The sequence below is a fragment of the Pelodiscus sinensis genome, chromosome 1 (assembly GCF_049634645.1).
Source record: "Pelodiscus sinensis isolate JC-2024 chromosome 1, ASM4963464v1, whole genome shotgun sequence".
Classification (NCBI taxonomy): Eukaryota; Metazoa; Chordata; order Testudines; family Trionychidae; genus Pelodiscus; species Pelodiscus sinensis.
Window position 1 is genome coordinate 67,625,705 of NC_134711.1, and position 18,108 is coordinate 67,643,812.

Consider the following 18,108-nt stretch of genomic DNA (forward strand, 5'->3'; position numbering starts at 1 on the left):
TTAAGAGAGTCCTTTGGAGGATCCATTCCTGACAACCTCCCCATAGGGAAGCACGAACAGGCTTCTGCAGAAGAAAATTTCATCTGCTTCATCTGCAGTCATCCATGGCTTCTACAATGGAAAGTAGATATGCCTATATGAACCTAATAGTAAATCACATTCTTTGTTGTAGAGAAAGCCAAAATGAAAAACTAAGGGTATGTCTACACTACAAAGTTAGTTCGAACTAACGGACATTAGTTCGAACTAACTTTCATAGGCGCTACACTAGCGCTCCGTTAGTTTGAACTAGCGGAGCGCTTAGTTCGAACTAGGAAAACCTTATTTTACGAGGATTAAGCCTAGTTCGAATTTACTAGTTCGAATTAAGGGCTGTGTAGACCTTTAATTCGAACTAGTGGGAGGCTAGCCCTCCCCAGGTTTCCCTGGTGGCCACTCTGGCCAACACCAGGGAAACTCGTCTGCCCCCCTCCCAGCCCCGGACCCCTTAAAGGGGCACGGGCTGGCTACGGTGCCCGTGCCAGGTGCAAGACTGCCAGCACCCAGCCAGCAGACCCTGCACCTGGCACACATCGAGACACCCACCCGATGCCCCCCAGCCCTCCCCCTCTTCCCGGGACCAGGCTGGCGGCTCCCAGGAGCTTGCCCGGGACCACAAGAGGCGGGCACCCGCCTGGTCTAGAGCGGACCTCGTCCACGATCTCCGCACTAGGCACAGGAAAGTGGCCGTCTAGGGCAGGAGAGCTGCCAGCCTGGCCACCCAGGAGCAGGTGTGCATGAAAATCAAGGGGGTCCACTGAGACCCCCGACCCTGAGCCCTGAGCTTACAATGGCCGTCCTGGGTCAGACCAAAGGTCTAGCCCAGTAGCCTGTCTGCCGACAGCGGCCAACCCTAGGGACCCTGGAGGGGATGGACCAAAGACAGTGACCAAGGCATTTGTCTCGTGCCTTCCCTCTCCAGCCTTCCACAAACCTTGGGCAGGGACACCACTCCTACCCCCTGGCTAATACCACTCCACGGACCCAACCTCCATGACTTGATCTCACTTCCCTTTAAACTCTGTTCTAGTTGTAGCCTTCACAGCCTCCTGCAGCAAGGAGTTCCACAGGTTGACTCTTTGCTTTCTGAAGAACAACTTTCTCTTACTAGTTTGAAGCCTGCTACCCATTGCTTTCCTTTGGTGTCCTCTAGTCCTTCTATTATGGGAACTAATGAAGAACTTTTCTGTATGCACCCTCGCCACCCAACTCCTGCTTTTAGAGACCTCTATCATATCCCCCCTCAGTCTCCTCTTTTCTAAGCTGAAAAGTCCCAGTCTCTTTAGCCTCTCTTCATATGGGACCTGTTCCCAACCCCTGATCATTTTAGTTGCCCTCCCCTCTCCCAGCCTCTCTCTTCCCCTCTCCCACCTCCTTTTCCCAGTCTCCCCCAGTTTTGTTCAATAAAGACAGATTCAATTTTTGAAGACAATTGTCCTTTATTTTGTACATCAAGAAGAGGGGCTAGGGAAGGGTAAGTGGAAGGAGGTGAGGGAGGAATGGGGTATGCGCCCCTGATGGGGAGGACTGGGCTGGCTCTGTGGGCTTTTGGGGTGGAAGCTCTCCTGCAGCCCCCCAATTGCCCCCTCTCCCGAGATGGCAGCCTGCGGCAAGTGCAGCCGGTCTGATGGCCGAGTGCTGTGATGTGCCCAGTGTGGGTACTCCGGGCAATCCAAACCAGGACTGCTTTGCAAGCGGGGCACCCCTGAGAACTGTCTGTCCGGGGTGGGGGTCGGGACCCTTTAAGCACAGCCCTCGGCTAGCCTGACACAGCATCTCCATGCTCTAAGTCCTCCTCTGATGCCCTGCCGGCACTGCTTCCGGCCATCCTTAAGTCTGGTTCAGGGTCCACTTAATGTGGACATGCTAGTTCGAATTAGCAAAACACTAATTTGAACTAGTTTTTTAGTCTTGATCCGTTAGTTCGAATTAGCTTAGTTCGAATTAATTAATTCGAACTAAGTTAGTTCGAATTAACATTGTAGTGTAGACGTACCCTAAGATCCTTGTCAATCTGACTAGGAGGAAATGTATTCCTTTCCCCAAATCTGGTTATCAGTTTCACACTGAGCATGTGAGCAAGGTACACCAGCCGGGCACTTAAGAAAAAGGATTCTCTACATCAGCTCAGAGCACTGTTTCACCCCCTTTTCTGTCCCATCTCCAACTGTGGCCAATCTATAATGCTTCAAGGAAAGGTGGAAAACCACCCCCACAGAATACATCTAGCTAATTGTACTTCAGGGAAAAGAACTGCTTCCTAATCCCCGCAGACAATCATTTGAAGTGTAAGATTTGATTAGTAATTATCTTAGTGCAGAGCTGCCACTGTTGTGAGCATGAGAAAGGCAATGCAGACAAACTTGTTCTCCCCCCAGCCCATGAAGAAGGGAATGAATGGAAAAAAAATCACAGAAAGGACCACCATAAGACCATTCAGCACATACACAGGCCACAGAATTTATTCTGGAAGTAAGATACACGTTTTAGAAAGATCTCTAAACTTCTTTTAAATGCCTCAAACAATGGTGAACTCGACCTCTCATCATCCCACCCAAGTAACCCCTTGTAATGTGTAAATACTTCCACTGCTAGGAAACTACCTATATTTCAAGGTTGAACTTTTTAACTTCAGCTTCCAAACACTGGATCTTGCTATGCTTTTGTCAGCTAGGTTGAAAAGCCACCACTGACAGATCAAGCCACCTCTCAACCTTCTCAGTGAGATAAAGAAGTTGAACTCCTTAAGCTTTCCATTATAAGGCTTGTTCTTTAGTCTCTGGGTCATTTTTATGGTCCTCTTTTGAACTCCCTCCAGAATCTTCACATCCTTCTTAAAGCCAACAGACTTGTCAGCCCCGTGAACAAGGCGGGGTGGGAGGTGCGCAGCTCCATGCTCCCAGAAAGAGCAGGGGCCTGGGCGGAAGAAGTGGGGCTAAGGACAGCAGAGCCAGCCTTCAGTGCCACCCCAGGGCACACTATGCTGGGCCCCAAGAGATGCTTAAAGCACATGGTGTGGTACTCTGGCAGCAGTTTAAAGGACCCAGTGCTCTATTTGCCACCACCATTACTGTAGGATTTGAATTACCTGGCCTGGGGCAGCTGCCCCCTTTTTCTTCCCCCCACTTCATCAGTAGGCCTTTACAGAGGCAAGATCACTTCCCCCCTTCTGTTAGATAATCCCCTTTTTAATACATCCATTTTTAGAACTACAAAATAATTTAAAGTAATCGAAACGCTAAGTTCCTCAAATGTTGAAATATTTTTTTTAATGCAGACTGAACTTATTCAATTAATCTTGAGACACCTAAATCCTAAAGCAATCCTTTGGAAAATTTCCTGTCTCTTCCATAAAGGGGGCTAAGTGATTGTACCCAACTGTGCTATGACAGGAGGAAACAGAATAACTGTAATATATGGGAATGCTCCAGGCTTTAAGCATTTCAGAAACAACTCAGTTATATACAAAAACAAGGAAATAAAAAACCCACTGATTTTTGCGAGGGTTGGAGTTTATTCTGAATTTTTATATCTAATCTGGAGATGGATACAGACTGCAGAGAATATTCAAGAAATTAGGCAATATTGCTGATAATAAGAATTCCAGTATTAATTTCTATGAAAGTGTGATCTCAAAATTGGATTTCTTCTATGATTTAAATTCCTTTTTCTTGAATATTAGATGTAAGCCTTGTAAGTTCTTTTCAGAGCTCTAACAACAGAAAATGGGCTTCAAAAGGTAAAATACCTCAAATTATAAGGGATTACTGAATGTCATACCCCAGAAAAATATTGTTTATTCAGAAGGTAGCTTATATTCAGGATACATTTAGAGCTTGTCCCTTTGGTAATTAGTGCACAGCAAGTTGGGGTATCACTCTACTGTACACAAGCCTGCCATAAACGTGGGCTGCGTCTAGACTGGCATGATTTTGTGGAAATACTTTTAACGGAAAAGTATTTTCCATTAAAAGTGTTTCCGCAAAAGAGCATCTAGATTGGCACAGATGCTTTTGCACAAAAAGTGCTTTTGCGCAAAAGCACCTGTGCCCAGTATAGATGCGCTTTTGCGCAAGAAAGCTTCAATGGCCATTTTAGCCATTGGGCTTTCTTGTGCAAAAAATTAAGGTACCTGTCTACACTGGCCCTCTTGCGCAAGTATTCTTGCGCAAGAGGGTATATCCCTGAGCGGGAGCGTCAAAGTATTTGCGCAAGAAGCACTGATTTTGTACATTACAAAGTCAGTGCTCTTGCGCAAATTCAAGCGGCCAGTGTAGACATCTGGCAAGTTTTTGCGCAAAAGCAGCCACTTTTGCGCAAAATCTTGCCAGTCTAGACTCACCCTTAGTGTCTCTGTGGACTCTGCTGCCACTTTCCACATTTCCTAAAGTGTGACTCCCAGAACTGGACACAGTACTCCATTTGAGTCAAGTGGACCAATTACCTCTCATGACTCAATATGACATTCCTGTTAATACACCCCAGAATGAATTAGCCTTTTTCACCACTGCATCACATTGTTGACTCATTTTTAATTTGTGATCCACTATAAGCACTTGATCCTTTTCAGTCATACTAGCATCTAGTTAGTTACTCCCCATTTTATAGTTTGATCACCCCCCCCCTTAAAATGTAGTTCTTTGCACTTATCTTTACTGACTTTCATCTTACTGATTTCAGACCAATGCTTCAATTTGTCAAGGTCATTTTGAATTCTAATTCTGTTCTCCAAAGTGCCTGCAACATCTTCCAGCTTGCTGTCACCTACAAACTTCATGAGCATACTCTCTATTCCAGTATTTCCCAAACTATGGGCCAGTGCGGCTGCCAGGCGGGGAGCAGAGTGGGGCGGGCTGGGAGGTGGTGTGCGCGTGGGGGAGGAAACCGGCTGCCGGAAAGCAGGGTTGGGGGCAGCAGGGCTGTCCCATGGAGATGGGGGGAGACAGGCGGCCAGCGGAAGCAGGGTGGGGGCAGTGGGACTGTCCCACAGAGATGTAGGCGGGCGGGCGGCTGGCGGAAGCAGGGTTGGATGCAGCGGGGCTGTCCCGTGGAGATCTGGGCAGGCGGTGGAAGCCGGGCTGGGGGCAACAGGGCTGTCCCGCGGAGATCTGGGCAGCGTAAGCAGGATTGGAGGCAGCGGGGCAGTCCCGCAGAGATCTAGGCGGGCAGGTGGTGGAAGCAGGGTTGGGGGCAGCAGGGCTGTTCCGCAGAGATCTGGGTGGGCGGGCAGAAGCAGGGTTGGGGGCAGTGGGGCTGTCCAGCGCTCGGGAAGGGCAGGGAGTGGAACCAGGGCTAGACGGGGGAAATCAGGAGGAGGTGGGCGGGAGAACCAGCTGCCGGAAGCAGGACTGGATGAGGGCAGCGGGGCTGGTCTGGGGGATTATCGGGGGGAGGGGGTGACCAGGGGAGATTGGTGGGAATGGGGGAACCAGACACTGGAAGCAGGGCTGGACTGGGGAGATCGGGGTGGGGGGGTGGAGTGGAACTGTCCCGGGCACATGCAGATCCTGCAGACCCTGGCAGATGAGTGAGTCTGGCCGGGGATTCCATTTTGCCCCCCCCTACCCCCACATACCCTCCCTCGAGTAGCTGCAAACTGCCTGGCAGGTAAACACACTCAGGCAGCGTGAGCACATCTACCAGCCAGGCAGTTCGCAGCTAAGGACTGATACACCTAATTGTAATAAAACTAACCTAATTAGAAAATACCAGACATTTTATATATCTGGTAATTTCTCAATTTGTTTCCCGGACAAAACCCTCAATACTGGGCTGTTCGGTACAAAACCGGACACCTGGCAACCCTACCCTTCCTTGAACCCTCCCTCCTAGCCAGAAAGCCTACCCCCAATCTGCTCCTGCTCCCGCCTCCTGGAGTGCCCATGTGGCGCCGGGTCCCCCAAGCCCTGGCCCAGGCTGGGCGGAAGATACAGCTGAGTGAAACACTGAAAATGTATTCATTTTTCATTCTTTTTTTTATATGCACTTATATTTTTGGGCTGCAAAAAACAGTACTGAAAAAAAATGGGTTCCAACTAAAGTAAAAAGTTTGGGAAACCCTGATCTAGCCAACTTTCTATCCATCTTACAGTCCATTTTTCCAATCCATATTCCCTTAACTTGCTGGCAAGAATATTGTGGGTGACTGTATCAAAAGCTTTGCTAACGCTGGCACTGGGGGCTTTGGGAGGACCAGAAACAACTTATTTGAATATTCATCATTTGCTTAATGAATGTGCAAATATGCAAATGAATGTTACCGGTCCTCCAAAAGCTCATGAATGGATTTACTGGTCCCCATGTCAAAAAGTTTGGGAACCCCTGTTCTATTCCATTATCCAAGTCATTAATGGAAATATTGAGTAGTATTAGAACCAATCATGACCCTACTAAATATACCTTTACCAGTTTGGCAGTGAACCATTGATAACTCCTCTGAGTACAGTCTTTCAACTAAGTGTGCACCTTTTAGTAATTCCATATAGATCGAATTTCCCTACTTTGCTTAGGAGAATGTCATATGGACTGTATCAAAACCTTTACTAAAATCAAGATACATCACGTCTATTTATTCCTCCCTATCTCCTGTGCCAGTAATCCTGTCAAAGAAGGAAATTAGGTTAGTTTGGCATCATTTGTTTAACAAATCCATGCTGGCTATTTCTTATAACTGTTTGCCTCTAGGTGCTTATAAAATTATTAATAATTTGGTCCAGTATCTTTCTAGTATCGAAGGTAGTCTATCATTCGCTGGTCAGTTAAGTCAGAGAAACTATATATGACCACGGGATATTAGAAGTGTAGGACTGGAAGGGACTTCAAAACATTTTCTAGTCCACTCCACTGCATTCAAGGCATCATTAAATAGTAACTAGACCTTTCCTAACAGGTGTGTTTAGGTGTTTTGGCCAGAGGACAAAATAATTCTAATTAACAGCCTCAAGTCCAAGCCATTGGGAAACATACCTTATCATAACAGCAACAATTTGCAAGTACTATATCTCTGCTAGCAAGTAAGATCAGCTAGCTAATTAAAATACTTCTTACTTGAATTACCTGACAACACTTGGGAGTGTTTCTTGGCACAATAACACTTTCTGATGTCTACCATAGGTACTCTGCCGGTTTTGTTGAAATCAAGTTTCATGTAAGCCTAAACAAAGATAAAAAGGAAATGTGTTACAGAAGTCGGAAGAAATTATGATATAAATGCATTTAATTAAATCAGATATTTTATGTCCAATGTAATGTATGTAAAGTGAAATACTTACATATTTTATATGAGCAATCTCAGTCTGCAATGTAGTCAAAAACCTGACTCAAAACATTGTGAGATTCCATTGTTACTATCCCTCAATTACTTCTACATAAAATGTAAACATTTTTCCCCACTAATACTGCAAATTCAATCTAGGATCTGAAATCAAGCAGTGTTCTTTATGCCTTTTGCTCAACAACAGGAAAAGATTCTGAAATCAGTTCCTAGTTGACAGCCATTTACATGGGGCAGAAAAAGAACTCAATTAAATCTCCCATAATTGGATTGCATTGACACTGATAGCAGTAATAATTCAATCTTTATTTCAATGGCATCACACAGAGTGTGGGATTCAGAGTAAGACTGGGAAAACCAGGTCCTCTAGGAATAAAGTTACCAAAAAGCAGGGCATTATTCTTAGTATTTAACAACTTAGAGTCAGTAAAATATTGGATGGATTCTAATAAGGGTCCTAGAAAATGAAAGGTTTCAATTGCATTAGCAATCCCTTTATCTATCCAGTTTTCACACATGCAACACCTTACAAAATGGTAAGTGATATCTTGCACTCACATAGTGCTTTTCCTCTGTAGATTTCAAATGATTTATGTCTCTTTGACAGATGGGGAAGCTTTGACAGAAGGCACATAGCTGACATGGCTTGCCTAAACACAATTATGGGAGAACCAAAAATGGAAGGCAGTTCTTGAGTCCCAATTCAGCGATCTATCCATTAAACCTCATTGTAAGAATGAGTAAGTATAGGGAGCATGCTAAAAACTGATGAATTTTTGGTGCCAGTTGCAGAAATCAAAACTGGGTAATTCCACAAAAGCAAAGCAGATGCAGCCTTTTAATCTACATGTAGACTAGATTAATGTACCGGCATATCATTTTAGATGCCTAAATTTCAGATACACAACTTAACAAAAAATCAAAACCAAAATATATTATTGACCAAAAATAGGCATTCAACAATTTCAGATGTTTCCCATATATGTTGTTATATCCTTATGTGGAATAACTAAAATAAACTTACTTTTCTAACAAATGTTTTTCGATACTCATTCATTTCTCCAATAAAGGCACGAGTGAACTCCCCATAATCAACTTTATCATTTCCGTTATCATCAAGAATAAGCCACAAAGACTCAAAATCCTGCAATTTAAAAAAGAGTGACTTTCCAATGTTACCTCCTACAAGATCTCTCTCAGCATAAGCTAGTCAGATTCGTTTATAACAGAATGTATTATAAATTATTGAGAGATTCACATTATTACGGAACGACTGCAACTTAAATTTGCCAAAACATAATTACAGAAGACAGATTGTCTGTTGGCAGGTAAAGCAAAAACTAAGGGTTTGATTTCATCCTGTAGGAATATACTGGGGCTGAGCCCTCTGAAATTCCCAAAATTTACTGAGCATCCAATAAAGGCTTAAACTCTGCTGCCGCCATTTAGGAGGCAAAAAAATCCCACTTCTTCGATAGCAGAGATGAGGCAAAATCATGACCCACCAGACTTTTTTGGGACTAAATAATCATTTGCTAAACCAAGACTGTCTTTACTCTGTCTCAGAACCCAGCACCTCCTTTAGAAAGAAATTATCTTATTTTAGAGTTCATTTAAATCCATCTTCCCTTGATGTCACCAAAAACAAGCCAAGAGTAGCAACCGAAGCAATATTCTTTCCAAGAATTCAGGTCAAGAACACAAGCAGCAATTACGGGAGCACCACAATGACTGACCCCTCCTGTTCCTAGATGGTAAAAAAGAGTTGAATTCCTGGGATCCTTACTAATAGATTATCAACATCTATTTTGACAATGGGAATCTACTACCCAGTCTAATACATGGAATAGTCTAACCTGAAATAAAGGCATTATTAATTAAGGATATGAACATAGTAAACTACCATCAGTAACCTTTTTCAAAGGAAGTTTCTCCTACTCTACCTATCAGCTGGAAGTATAGTAGCTCTCACTCAATTAGGCCCCAGCACTTTAAAAAAAATATTAATTAAAGAGAACCTGAAAAAAAAGGGGGTGCCTTTTTCTGCTTCTTTATGATATTTAAAGAAGGCATGACTGTTACTTTTTAAAGGGGGTTTCATGTGGGATTAAAAGCAGAAGTACCAAAAAGCACAGAAAAAGGAGCAAATATAGTCATTCAAACTGCATAATTAAATGAAGACAAGTAGCAACTCCATAAAGTTTTAGTAGACAAATCACTTCGGTATCACACTCCTGATTGCAATTGCATCAAGACTTACCTTTTCAGGTACTTCTAAATGAAATAATGTTAGAGCTTGTTTGAAGACTGCTTTAGAAAAGGCTCCATCTCCCTTATGATCCAGTTCTCGGAAATATTTTCCTAATCTTGTTACAACACGAACTCCCCTTTTACTTAGCTTCTCTTTAAGTATACCTAAGGATCAGATGAAATGTTTACATGAAGATGTTTTGAAGATGCTTTCCCAAAAACTCCCACTGAGCACACTGCTAGCTAAACATCATATCCATGCATCCAACTTCTCTTGTTTTTGAAGTGTACGGGCTTTTAACACAGACCAGCAGTTCTGACTGAGAATTTTCTCTCAGTTCTGACTGAGAGATGTGAATAGCAGTGCATGCTGCCTAGTAAATCACTCATGTGGACCCTGTGCACGTGAACTTAAAAATTCCTACTTTGGATTAATGTAATCCTGTTTGAATATAATCATATTCATGTGAAACAGCAAAATCTTCTCTCTGAAAGCCTGTACACTACAAATGAAAGATGAATTACATCTTCCAGGAAACATTAATAAATGTGCCTTGACGTCTTTATTAGGAAGCAAAATATTTAATATGCAGACCGTGAAAATCTAGAATGCATCCAATATATTAAAAATGACCAAAAGCCATTTTCTCAAATACCGTATCAGTGACAAATGGGCAAAATATATTAAAATTCATTGTCACATGAATGGGGTTCTTAACATCTCTTTTATAAGTGATGTCATTACCGAAAGCAACATTTTACACATTACATTTATAACTAATCTACACATCAGTGTCTACTGGCTTTTTCTTTTGTCAAAAAAAGAAGAAAGAAAATTCTCTAGAAACATACATATATTAAAGCACAAAGCAAGAGACATATGTGTTTGCATTCTTTTTCTCTGATGTTTGATCCCTGTAGTAGTAATAATTATTGTATTCACTTAAATACCTTGCTTTTACTTATTTTTAAAAGAAATAATATTAAAAACTATGCTTTTTAGATTAATAGAAAAGACACTAAAACGTAACATTAAATGTAAATTAAAATTAATAAAAAGTGTACAAACCTTGAACAATCCTGAAAACCCTGCTCTCATCAATCTCTTGCTGGGTAATATCTTGCTTGATTCCCACAGAAGTAGTTCTGAAATTAACCAGTCGATAATTATCAAGTTACCTACATTGCCAAAATGAAAAGACTGCTAACAAAAATATTTCAAACAGAAAAAAGCCTTCGATTCTTATATCACTCATCAGCATATTAAGTGCCTTAATTTTAATAACACAAAATGTTCTTGTACAATAGTAGTAGGAATGAGATCTTTCTTACCCAATAATGTTCTGTTAACAGTTTCTCTCATACATCACTGATAAATAACACTTCTCCCCTATGGAATTCAGAAGCAATAATGTTGCTGGAATTTCCAGTACTAAGCCCCTCCCTTAGGCCACCAGATGAGTTTTCCCAAAGCTGTAGAAATACTCTAGCAACCAATTATTAGAATTAAGATGACAACCTGACATCATATATAAATAACCTTAAGGTAACTAGGTCTCCATTTAGAGGAAATTTTCAATTTCTTACAACACACAGTATTAGAGTCATCTACCAGATTGCCAGGGTGAGTTGGTTGATAAAAGAAACTGCTAACAAAGAAAAATATCAGGTAAGAAACTGCCTAACAGCTTTTCTCTCCATCACCACTAATGGGAAGCAGTGAGTAATGAATCACAAAAATAGAGAGACCCAGGATAAGCAGAATTTTAAGAGCCAAACAATTAGCAGAAATAGAAGACGCTCCATACAGTGCAAGAGTTTTGTCATTTAAGGAATCCCTTGAGAATGAGCCAAACAACATCTTCCTACCAACTGAAGCCTCTGCAAAATCTACTTTGCTAATCTTCTTCTGAGAAGTCTCATATATTTTTCCTTGTGATGCCACAATGGACATTGTGGAGAGAGTTCTGACTCCTTTGTAATTTTCTGAGATGTCCTCTGGTGTAGGATTTTACCATCTTACTTGTTGCAACTTTGAGGCCTAATCGCCCATCATGAGCAAAATGAGATGAATGAAGTAACAACTGGGCTAATTGGAGCTGCCCTGTATCTGAAAAAGTTACATCTCCCTTGGTTATCAGCAGTTAGTAAGATAGGGTGATTAAAAACTTTTTTCCCCTTCTGTGCTTTATTTCTACTGCTAAATAAATTATATTTTAATTTAAGACATCTGTGTGTCACTATATACATTTGGCTGCAGATTTCTGAAAGGAAGAACCCCAGGTGCTCATACTCGGTATACAGAGTACTGTCACCCAAACCAAACTAAAAGCAGAAGAATTGCAAAATTCCACCCTGGAGGATAAAGGTGCTATAGAATAAGTTCACAGAGGCAACCAAGGAAAAAAGAAGTGCAGTTAGACCTGTAACTCTAATGCTGATTTATGCTTCAACATTAACAGTGGTGCTAAGCTCTGCAACAAAATGATGGAAGAATCATTTCACTGTAATTGTGGAAAGAAGAGTTTACTCTGAACAGAAAAGTTTCTGGAGCTAAAAGAACAACCTTTTCCTACAACAATAGTATTGTTTTTCTTGAATGGATAGAGGCCTTCAGAACTCCCCGTCTTTTAGAGCTAATGGAAACTAGAAAGCTGTGCCAAAGACTTGTCTAATCTGTCATTCTGACTAATCTTGACACTTGATGACACTCAAATGGGGAGTCTGATATGCTCACTTAGAAAAAATGATGCTAGAACTATTACTCACTTTTCTATGGTTGCAACTTTTGCAAAAATTCATGTAAAATTATGGCCAGAACCACATGAGCTGTTCTCTTCATTGGGCTCAAAAGGCTCTTGATTCTGAACCATTGGTAGATGTGAATCTTCTTCAATGGCTATTTGGTTAATAATGAATTTATTTCTCTGGGTTGGCATATTGTCTGTGAATATCTATAGGACAGGGGTGGGTAAGAGGCAATTAGCAGGCCAGATCCGGCTCGCCAAGCTGCCGGATCTGGCCCACGGCCGCCTCGCCAACACCCTTAGGACTCAGTAGCTGCAGCTGCTTTAAACAGCTGGCTGTTAATTGCTATGCAGGCTGGGCAGGAAGGAGAAAGCTTCGCATGCTGTCCCCACCCTCTAGCCAAATCCCCCAGCTCCCATTGGCAAGTTTCCAGGCAATAGGAGCTGAGAAATTTTGCTGAAGGCCGAGGCAACGAATGAAGCCTCCTCACTTCCTCACCCTCCATCCCTCACTGTGCTGGAGAAGAGCCAAGTGGAGCAGCTGCCCAGCACACAGGCTGGGCGGCTCAGGTTCCTGCAGAACTGGTGATTGGGAGCTGCCTTGGTAAGCATCTCCCAGCCAGAGATGCTCTGGCACACACCCCTCCCCTCAACTACCTGCTCCAGGCCACCACCCAAACCCTCTGTATCCCCTTCTCCCCAAATCCTCCAGGTCTCAATTCCCAGACTCTGTACCACCTCCTACACTTCTCCCCCAGGCCAGAATCCTTTCTGGCAAACATACCCTCCTTCCCCCGACCCTGCACCTCATTCCCCTGCCTCATGTCACCACCCAAATGCTCTGCACCCCTCCCCACCAGGTCACAACTCGCTCCCAGAACCTGAACCCCCTCTTGCATCCCTCCTCCTGGCCAGAATCCTATCCTGCACCCATCACCCCTCCTGGACCCTTCACTCTAAGCCCCTGCACCCAGATCATAACCCCCTTCATCACCCAAATTCCCTCTCAAACCCCTCACTCTCTCCTGCACCTCAGTCCTCTATCCCAAGTTATCTTCTACACCCAACCTGCTGTCGCAGACCCCATACTCCCTCCACAGAAGTGCAGCTCTTGACCACTTACCAAAATCAGTGACCCCCATTACAAATTATTGCCCACCCCTGTATAGATGTATAACTTGCCACACAAGTCTTTACTGTTACTGCTAACAGCTATTTATTAGGACTCAGGGTGCAGAGGCTGAATCTAAAGGAAGAGACTTGTACAGGAATTATAAGCTCTCATACAAAAATGAACATTTGGTTTTTAATCATATTGACAATTTTGTTGGTTGGGAAAAAATATGAAGGATTTAGTCACTCTGTGCAGTAATATTTCTTTAAGATGTGCCCCCCTCTGGGTGCTCACACTGGTGATTGGAGATTTTTGCTTAGCAGTGCCTACCCACGCCGTGCATGCACAGTAGCCATCTTGCGCTGTTTTAATTCATTGGCTGTGTGTGCGGTGCGAGTGTCCCTCCATTCCTTTTTTACCAGAAACTGTTCAGTGGACTCCAAAGTAGAGGGGAGGGAGGGAGGGTAGTGGAGCACCCACAGAGAGACATATCTTGAAGGACCATTGTTATTACACAGGGTAAGTAACTTCTTCTCCTTCAAGTGGTGTCCCTCTAGGTGCTCCACTCAGGTGATAGCTGGCAGTAACCACCTCTTGCGGGTGTTGGACTCAGTTGTGAGAAGAGGCAAGGACTGCTTTGGCTAAAGTGGTGGTAGGTATGGGTCCCTGCTGTAAAGCATAGTGTTGTGCAAAGGTGTGATGGGAAGACCATATCACTGCTCTGCATATATCCAAGGGATATATAATTCAGGAAAGCAGCTGACATGGCCACAGCACAGGTGGAGTATGCTGTGATAGTCTGCAGTGGTTCCCTCCTACTAAGATAGTAGGAAAGGTATATGCAATTAGCAATCAATTTGGAGATACACTGCACAGAAACTGCTGTTCCCTTGTGGGGACCAGACATAAAATGAAAAGTCTGATTTCCTTGGTCCTATCTATGTAGAATGAAAGGCCTTGCCTAGCATTCAGAGTATGTAGCATCAGCTCCCTCGGGGAGGTTTTGGAAAATAGGTGGGAAGGTAGATGGGCTCATTGAGGTGAAAGTCCAATATAACTTTATGAAGGAAGTTGAGACGAGGTCTGAGGATGATTGGTAAAAATAGTATATGGAGGATGAGCCATCAGGGCTGCAATTTCTCTTACACTTCTTGCAGAAGTAACTGACACTATGAAGGCCAATTTCATAGCTTGATGTTGTGGGGAGGCAGTAGCTACTGGCTCAAAGTAGCTAGTCTTGTGAGTGTGCCAAGCACAGGGTTTAAGTCACAAGGTGGCACTGGCAGGTGTAAATTTGGACAAGTCTTTTGCAAACCGGCTAAGGAGCACTTTGTGATAGGATGTGCGACGAGCGAGAGGTCATCCACTGGTTTGTGGAAGGCTGTGATAGTGGACAGATGGACACAAACGGAGCTAATAGAAAGGCCAGCATCACTGAGGTCCATCAGGTATTCCGGCACGACAGGTATCGGAACAGTGTTTGGATGCAATTGACGACTGCGGCACCACTCTTGAAATCGTTTCCATTTGTTTTGGTAGGTATACCTCATGGAGAAGCGCTGACTATTTAGGAGGATCTGCTTCAAACTGTTTGAACAGGTAAGTTCTTCATTTTGGAACTATGAAGAAGCCATGCTGTGAGTTTGAGGGCCCTGAGATTGAGGTGGAGAGTTTTGCCTTGATGCTGGGTCAGTAACTTGGGACTGATGGGGGGGGGGGATCAGGTGAGCAATCGATAAATGGTGCAGGTAGGAAAACCGCAGTTGTCTTGGCCAATAGGGCACTATTAGAATCACTGTGGCTTGATCCGTGCAAATCTTGTTGATCATCCTGGAGAGTAATGGAGTCAGTGGGAAGGCATATAGAAGGGGAGAGGTCCAGGGTATGATGAAGGCATTTCCCTCTGATCTTTTGTCTCGTCCCTCTTGGGAGCAGAAGCGGTGGCATTTGCATAATCTTGTGATGGATAAAGAAAGAAGCTGTGCAGCAAAAAGAATGTATTCATGAAATACAAAATGTCTTGCCTGAATTATCAATAGTAAACTCTTGTCCTCCATTTTAGGAAAACCTTGATATAATTAGAAGGAAAAACTAGATGTAAATATCATATAGATCAGTGTTTCCCAATTTTATTTGGCCGCGGAACCCTTAATAACAGTCTAATATATGGAGCTGAAGAAGTAGACCACAAATAAGTAAGGATTATAATAAACAAATGCTAAACAAGGTCATGAGATCAACATTTAGTTGAACTGCACATATTTAGAAACAAAAATCACATAATATTAATTATTATTTTTTAAAAAATCATAAAATGTTATTGTAATAGAATTTTCTCGCAGAACCCTTATTTTCACTTCACTGAACCCTGGTGTTCCGCGGAACACTATTTGGGAAACACTGATATAGATATATAATTTCTGGACACTACAATATGCAGATAAGCTGTGAATTCTATGGGCCTGCTTCTCAGTACAGTATGGACCATTTAAACCACTGGCAGCATAATGAGGCCCTAATGTGGGCATAAGTGTAAATGAGCACAGGTTTTATAAAGCTAGGCATTTTGAAAGATGGTATGAAATTTGTAGCAATAGTCAATTAAATTGTTCTAATAAAGTCTTGAAATACTGAATGAATGTCTTAATTGTGGCATTGTTACTGCTAAAAAAGGGATGGTTTCTATCTTGAAATATCTATTACAGGGTAACTTTGAATCTTCATTATAATTTGAGTCAGCAAATACCATGAAAGTACATCTTTAAATAACTTAATAGAATTAGAATTGCTCAGGCAACACAGTAATGGAACCATAATCTTCAAACAAAATTATCTGTAACAAGAACTATTGTTCTACCAATGAAATCCACAAACCCAAAAGGAAGATAATAAATGTAAATGACATTTTCCTTTTCAGAAATATTCTGCTGAGAGTCCGATTTACAAAATAATATACATTCAATGATTTGCCATTCAACTAGCTATTACAAAGATGAAATAGGTTTTTAAAAGTTACTTATTTTACTGTATAACAAGTAAATTTATTGGGGCTGTTAACTAATTGCAGTTAACTAACATGGTGAACTAAAAAAAATAATTGCAATTAACTAAAGTTTTAATTGTGCTGCTAAAAAATGGAATCCATTAAATATTTTGGGCATTTTTCTACATTTTCATATAGATTGACTTCAGTTGAAACACAGAATATAAAAGTGTTCAGTGCTCACTTTATATTTGTAATTAAAAATAATAATATTTGCATTCTAAAAAAATATACAAAAGTAATAGTATTTTTCAGTCCATCTCATATATACAGAGGCCTGTATGGACTGTCTACCCATGGATGTGGATATTTACAAATAGAAATTGGTATCTGCTGATCCACAGGGCTCTACTCCCACAAGATGCTGCAGTCCAAAGGATAGGAATGTGGTGCCGTCACTCCTAAGAGAGATAGCATCCCACGCTGGCAGTGCCTTCCAGCTGTGTGGTTGGACTGCCTCTAGCTATACAGGCTCAGGCCTGGGGAAGGTACTGCCATACAGCTGAGAAGTGCTGCCAGTGTAGGATGCTGAATCTTAGGAACAGTGGGACCATGTTCCTCTCCTTTGGCTGCAGAGTCTCCTGGGGGTAGTGCTCTGAGGATCAGCAGATACTGATTTCTGTCCATGGATATCCACATCTGTTGGTAAAAAATGTATCCATTTGGGGCTCTACATGCAAGTACTGTAATGCAATCTCTTTATCATGAAAGTGCAACAATATACAACTGCAGGGTTTTGTTGTTGTTGTTGTTGCACTCAAACAAAAGAGTTAGAGCCCACAAGTCCACTCAGTACTACTACTTCTTCAGCCAGCTGTTAAGATAAACAAGTGTATGTACATTTATAAGAGATAATGCTGCCTGCTTATTTAAAATGTCATCTTAAATCAAGAACAAATGTCGGCATGTATTTTTGCTGCCAGCAATGCAAAGTATTTGCATGCCAGATATGCTAAACACTCATGTGCCTCTTCATGCTTCAGCCACCAGTCGTAAGGAGACACTTTCATGCTGATAACACTCATTAAAAAAATTATTATTAAAATTTGTGACTTTACTCCTTGGGAGGAGAAATGCATGCCTCCTGCTGTTTTACCCACATTCCGTTGTATATTTCATATACCATAATAGCAGTCTCAGATAATGATCCAGCAAGTGTTCATCTTAAAAACACTTTCTCTTTAGATTCGAAAAGAATCAAAGATGGTACCAATGTGAGATTTTTAAAGATAGCTTTCAAAATCTGAGAGGGACAAGGTGGGAATAATGCTTTGAGATCTTAAAAGAGCAAAACTCCAATTCAGAAACTACAGAATCCAAACAAGGAAAAAAAAATCTTCTGCTGGTGGCATCTGACTCAGATAATAAAAATGAACATGAATTGGTCCACACTGTTTTGGATAAGTGTCAAGCAGAATCGGTCATCAGCATGTCCTCTGGAATGGTGGTTTAAGCATAAAGGGGCACATTAATCTTTAGTGCATTTGGCATATAAATATTTTACAACACCAGCTATAACAGTGTCATCCAAATGCTTATTCTCACTGTCTAGTAACATGTAAACAAGAAGTGGACAGCATTATATCCTGAAAATGTAAACAAACTTGACTGGGTGATGGCTGAACAAGAAGGACTGAGTGGA

At 42.2% G+C, this 18,108-nt stretch overlaps 1 protein-coding gene across 5 annotated transcripts in view; it reads right to left on the bottom strand.

Annotated features, from left to right (window-relative positions):
- CAPS2 (calcyphosine 2) overlaps nucleotides 1-18,108 on the bottom strand; it is a 67,406-nt gene that overhangs the window by 2,140 nt on the left and 47,158 nt on the right. For all 5 annotated transcript variants that reach the window (XM_075931990.1, XM_075931995.1, XM_075931984.1 and 2 more), the window contains 4 exons: nucleotides 10,632-10,708; nucleotides 9,573-9,727; nucleotides 8,337-8,456; nucleotides 7,096-7,192 (listed from right to left, as the gene is read on the bottom strand). In XM_075931990.1, the coding sequence (XP_075788105.1) occupies nucleotides 7,096-7,192; nucleotides 8,337-8,456; nucleotides 9,573-9,727; nucleotides 10,632-10,708 (449 nt within the window). The remainder of the gene's footprint in view (nucleotides 1-7,095; nucleotides 7,193-8,336; nucleotides 8,457-9,572; nucleotides 9,728-10,631; nucleotides 10,709-18,108) is intronic.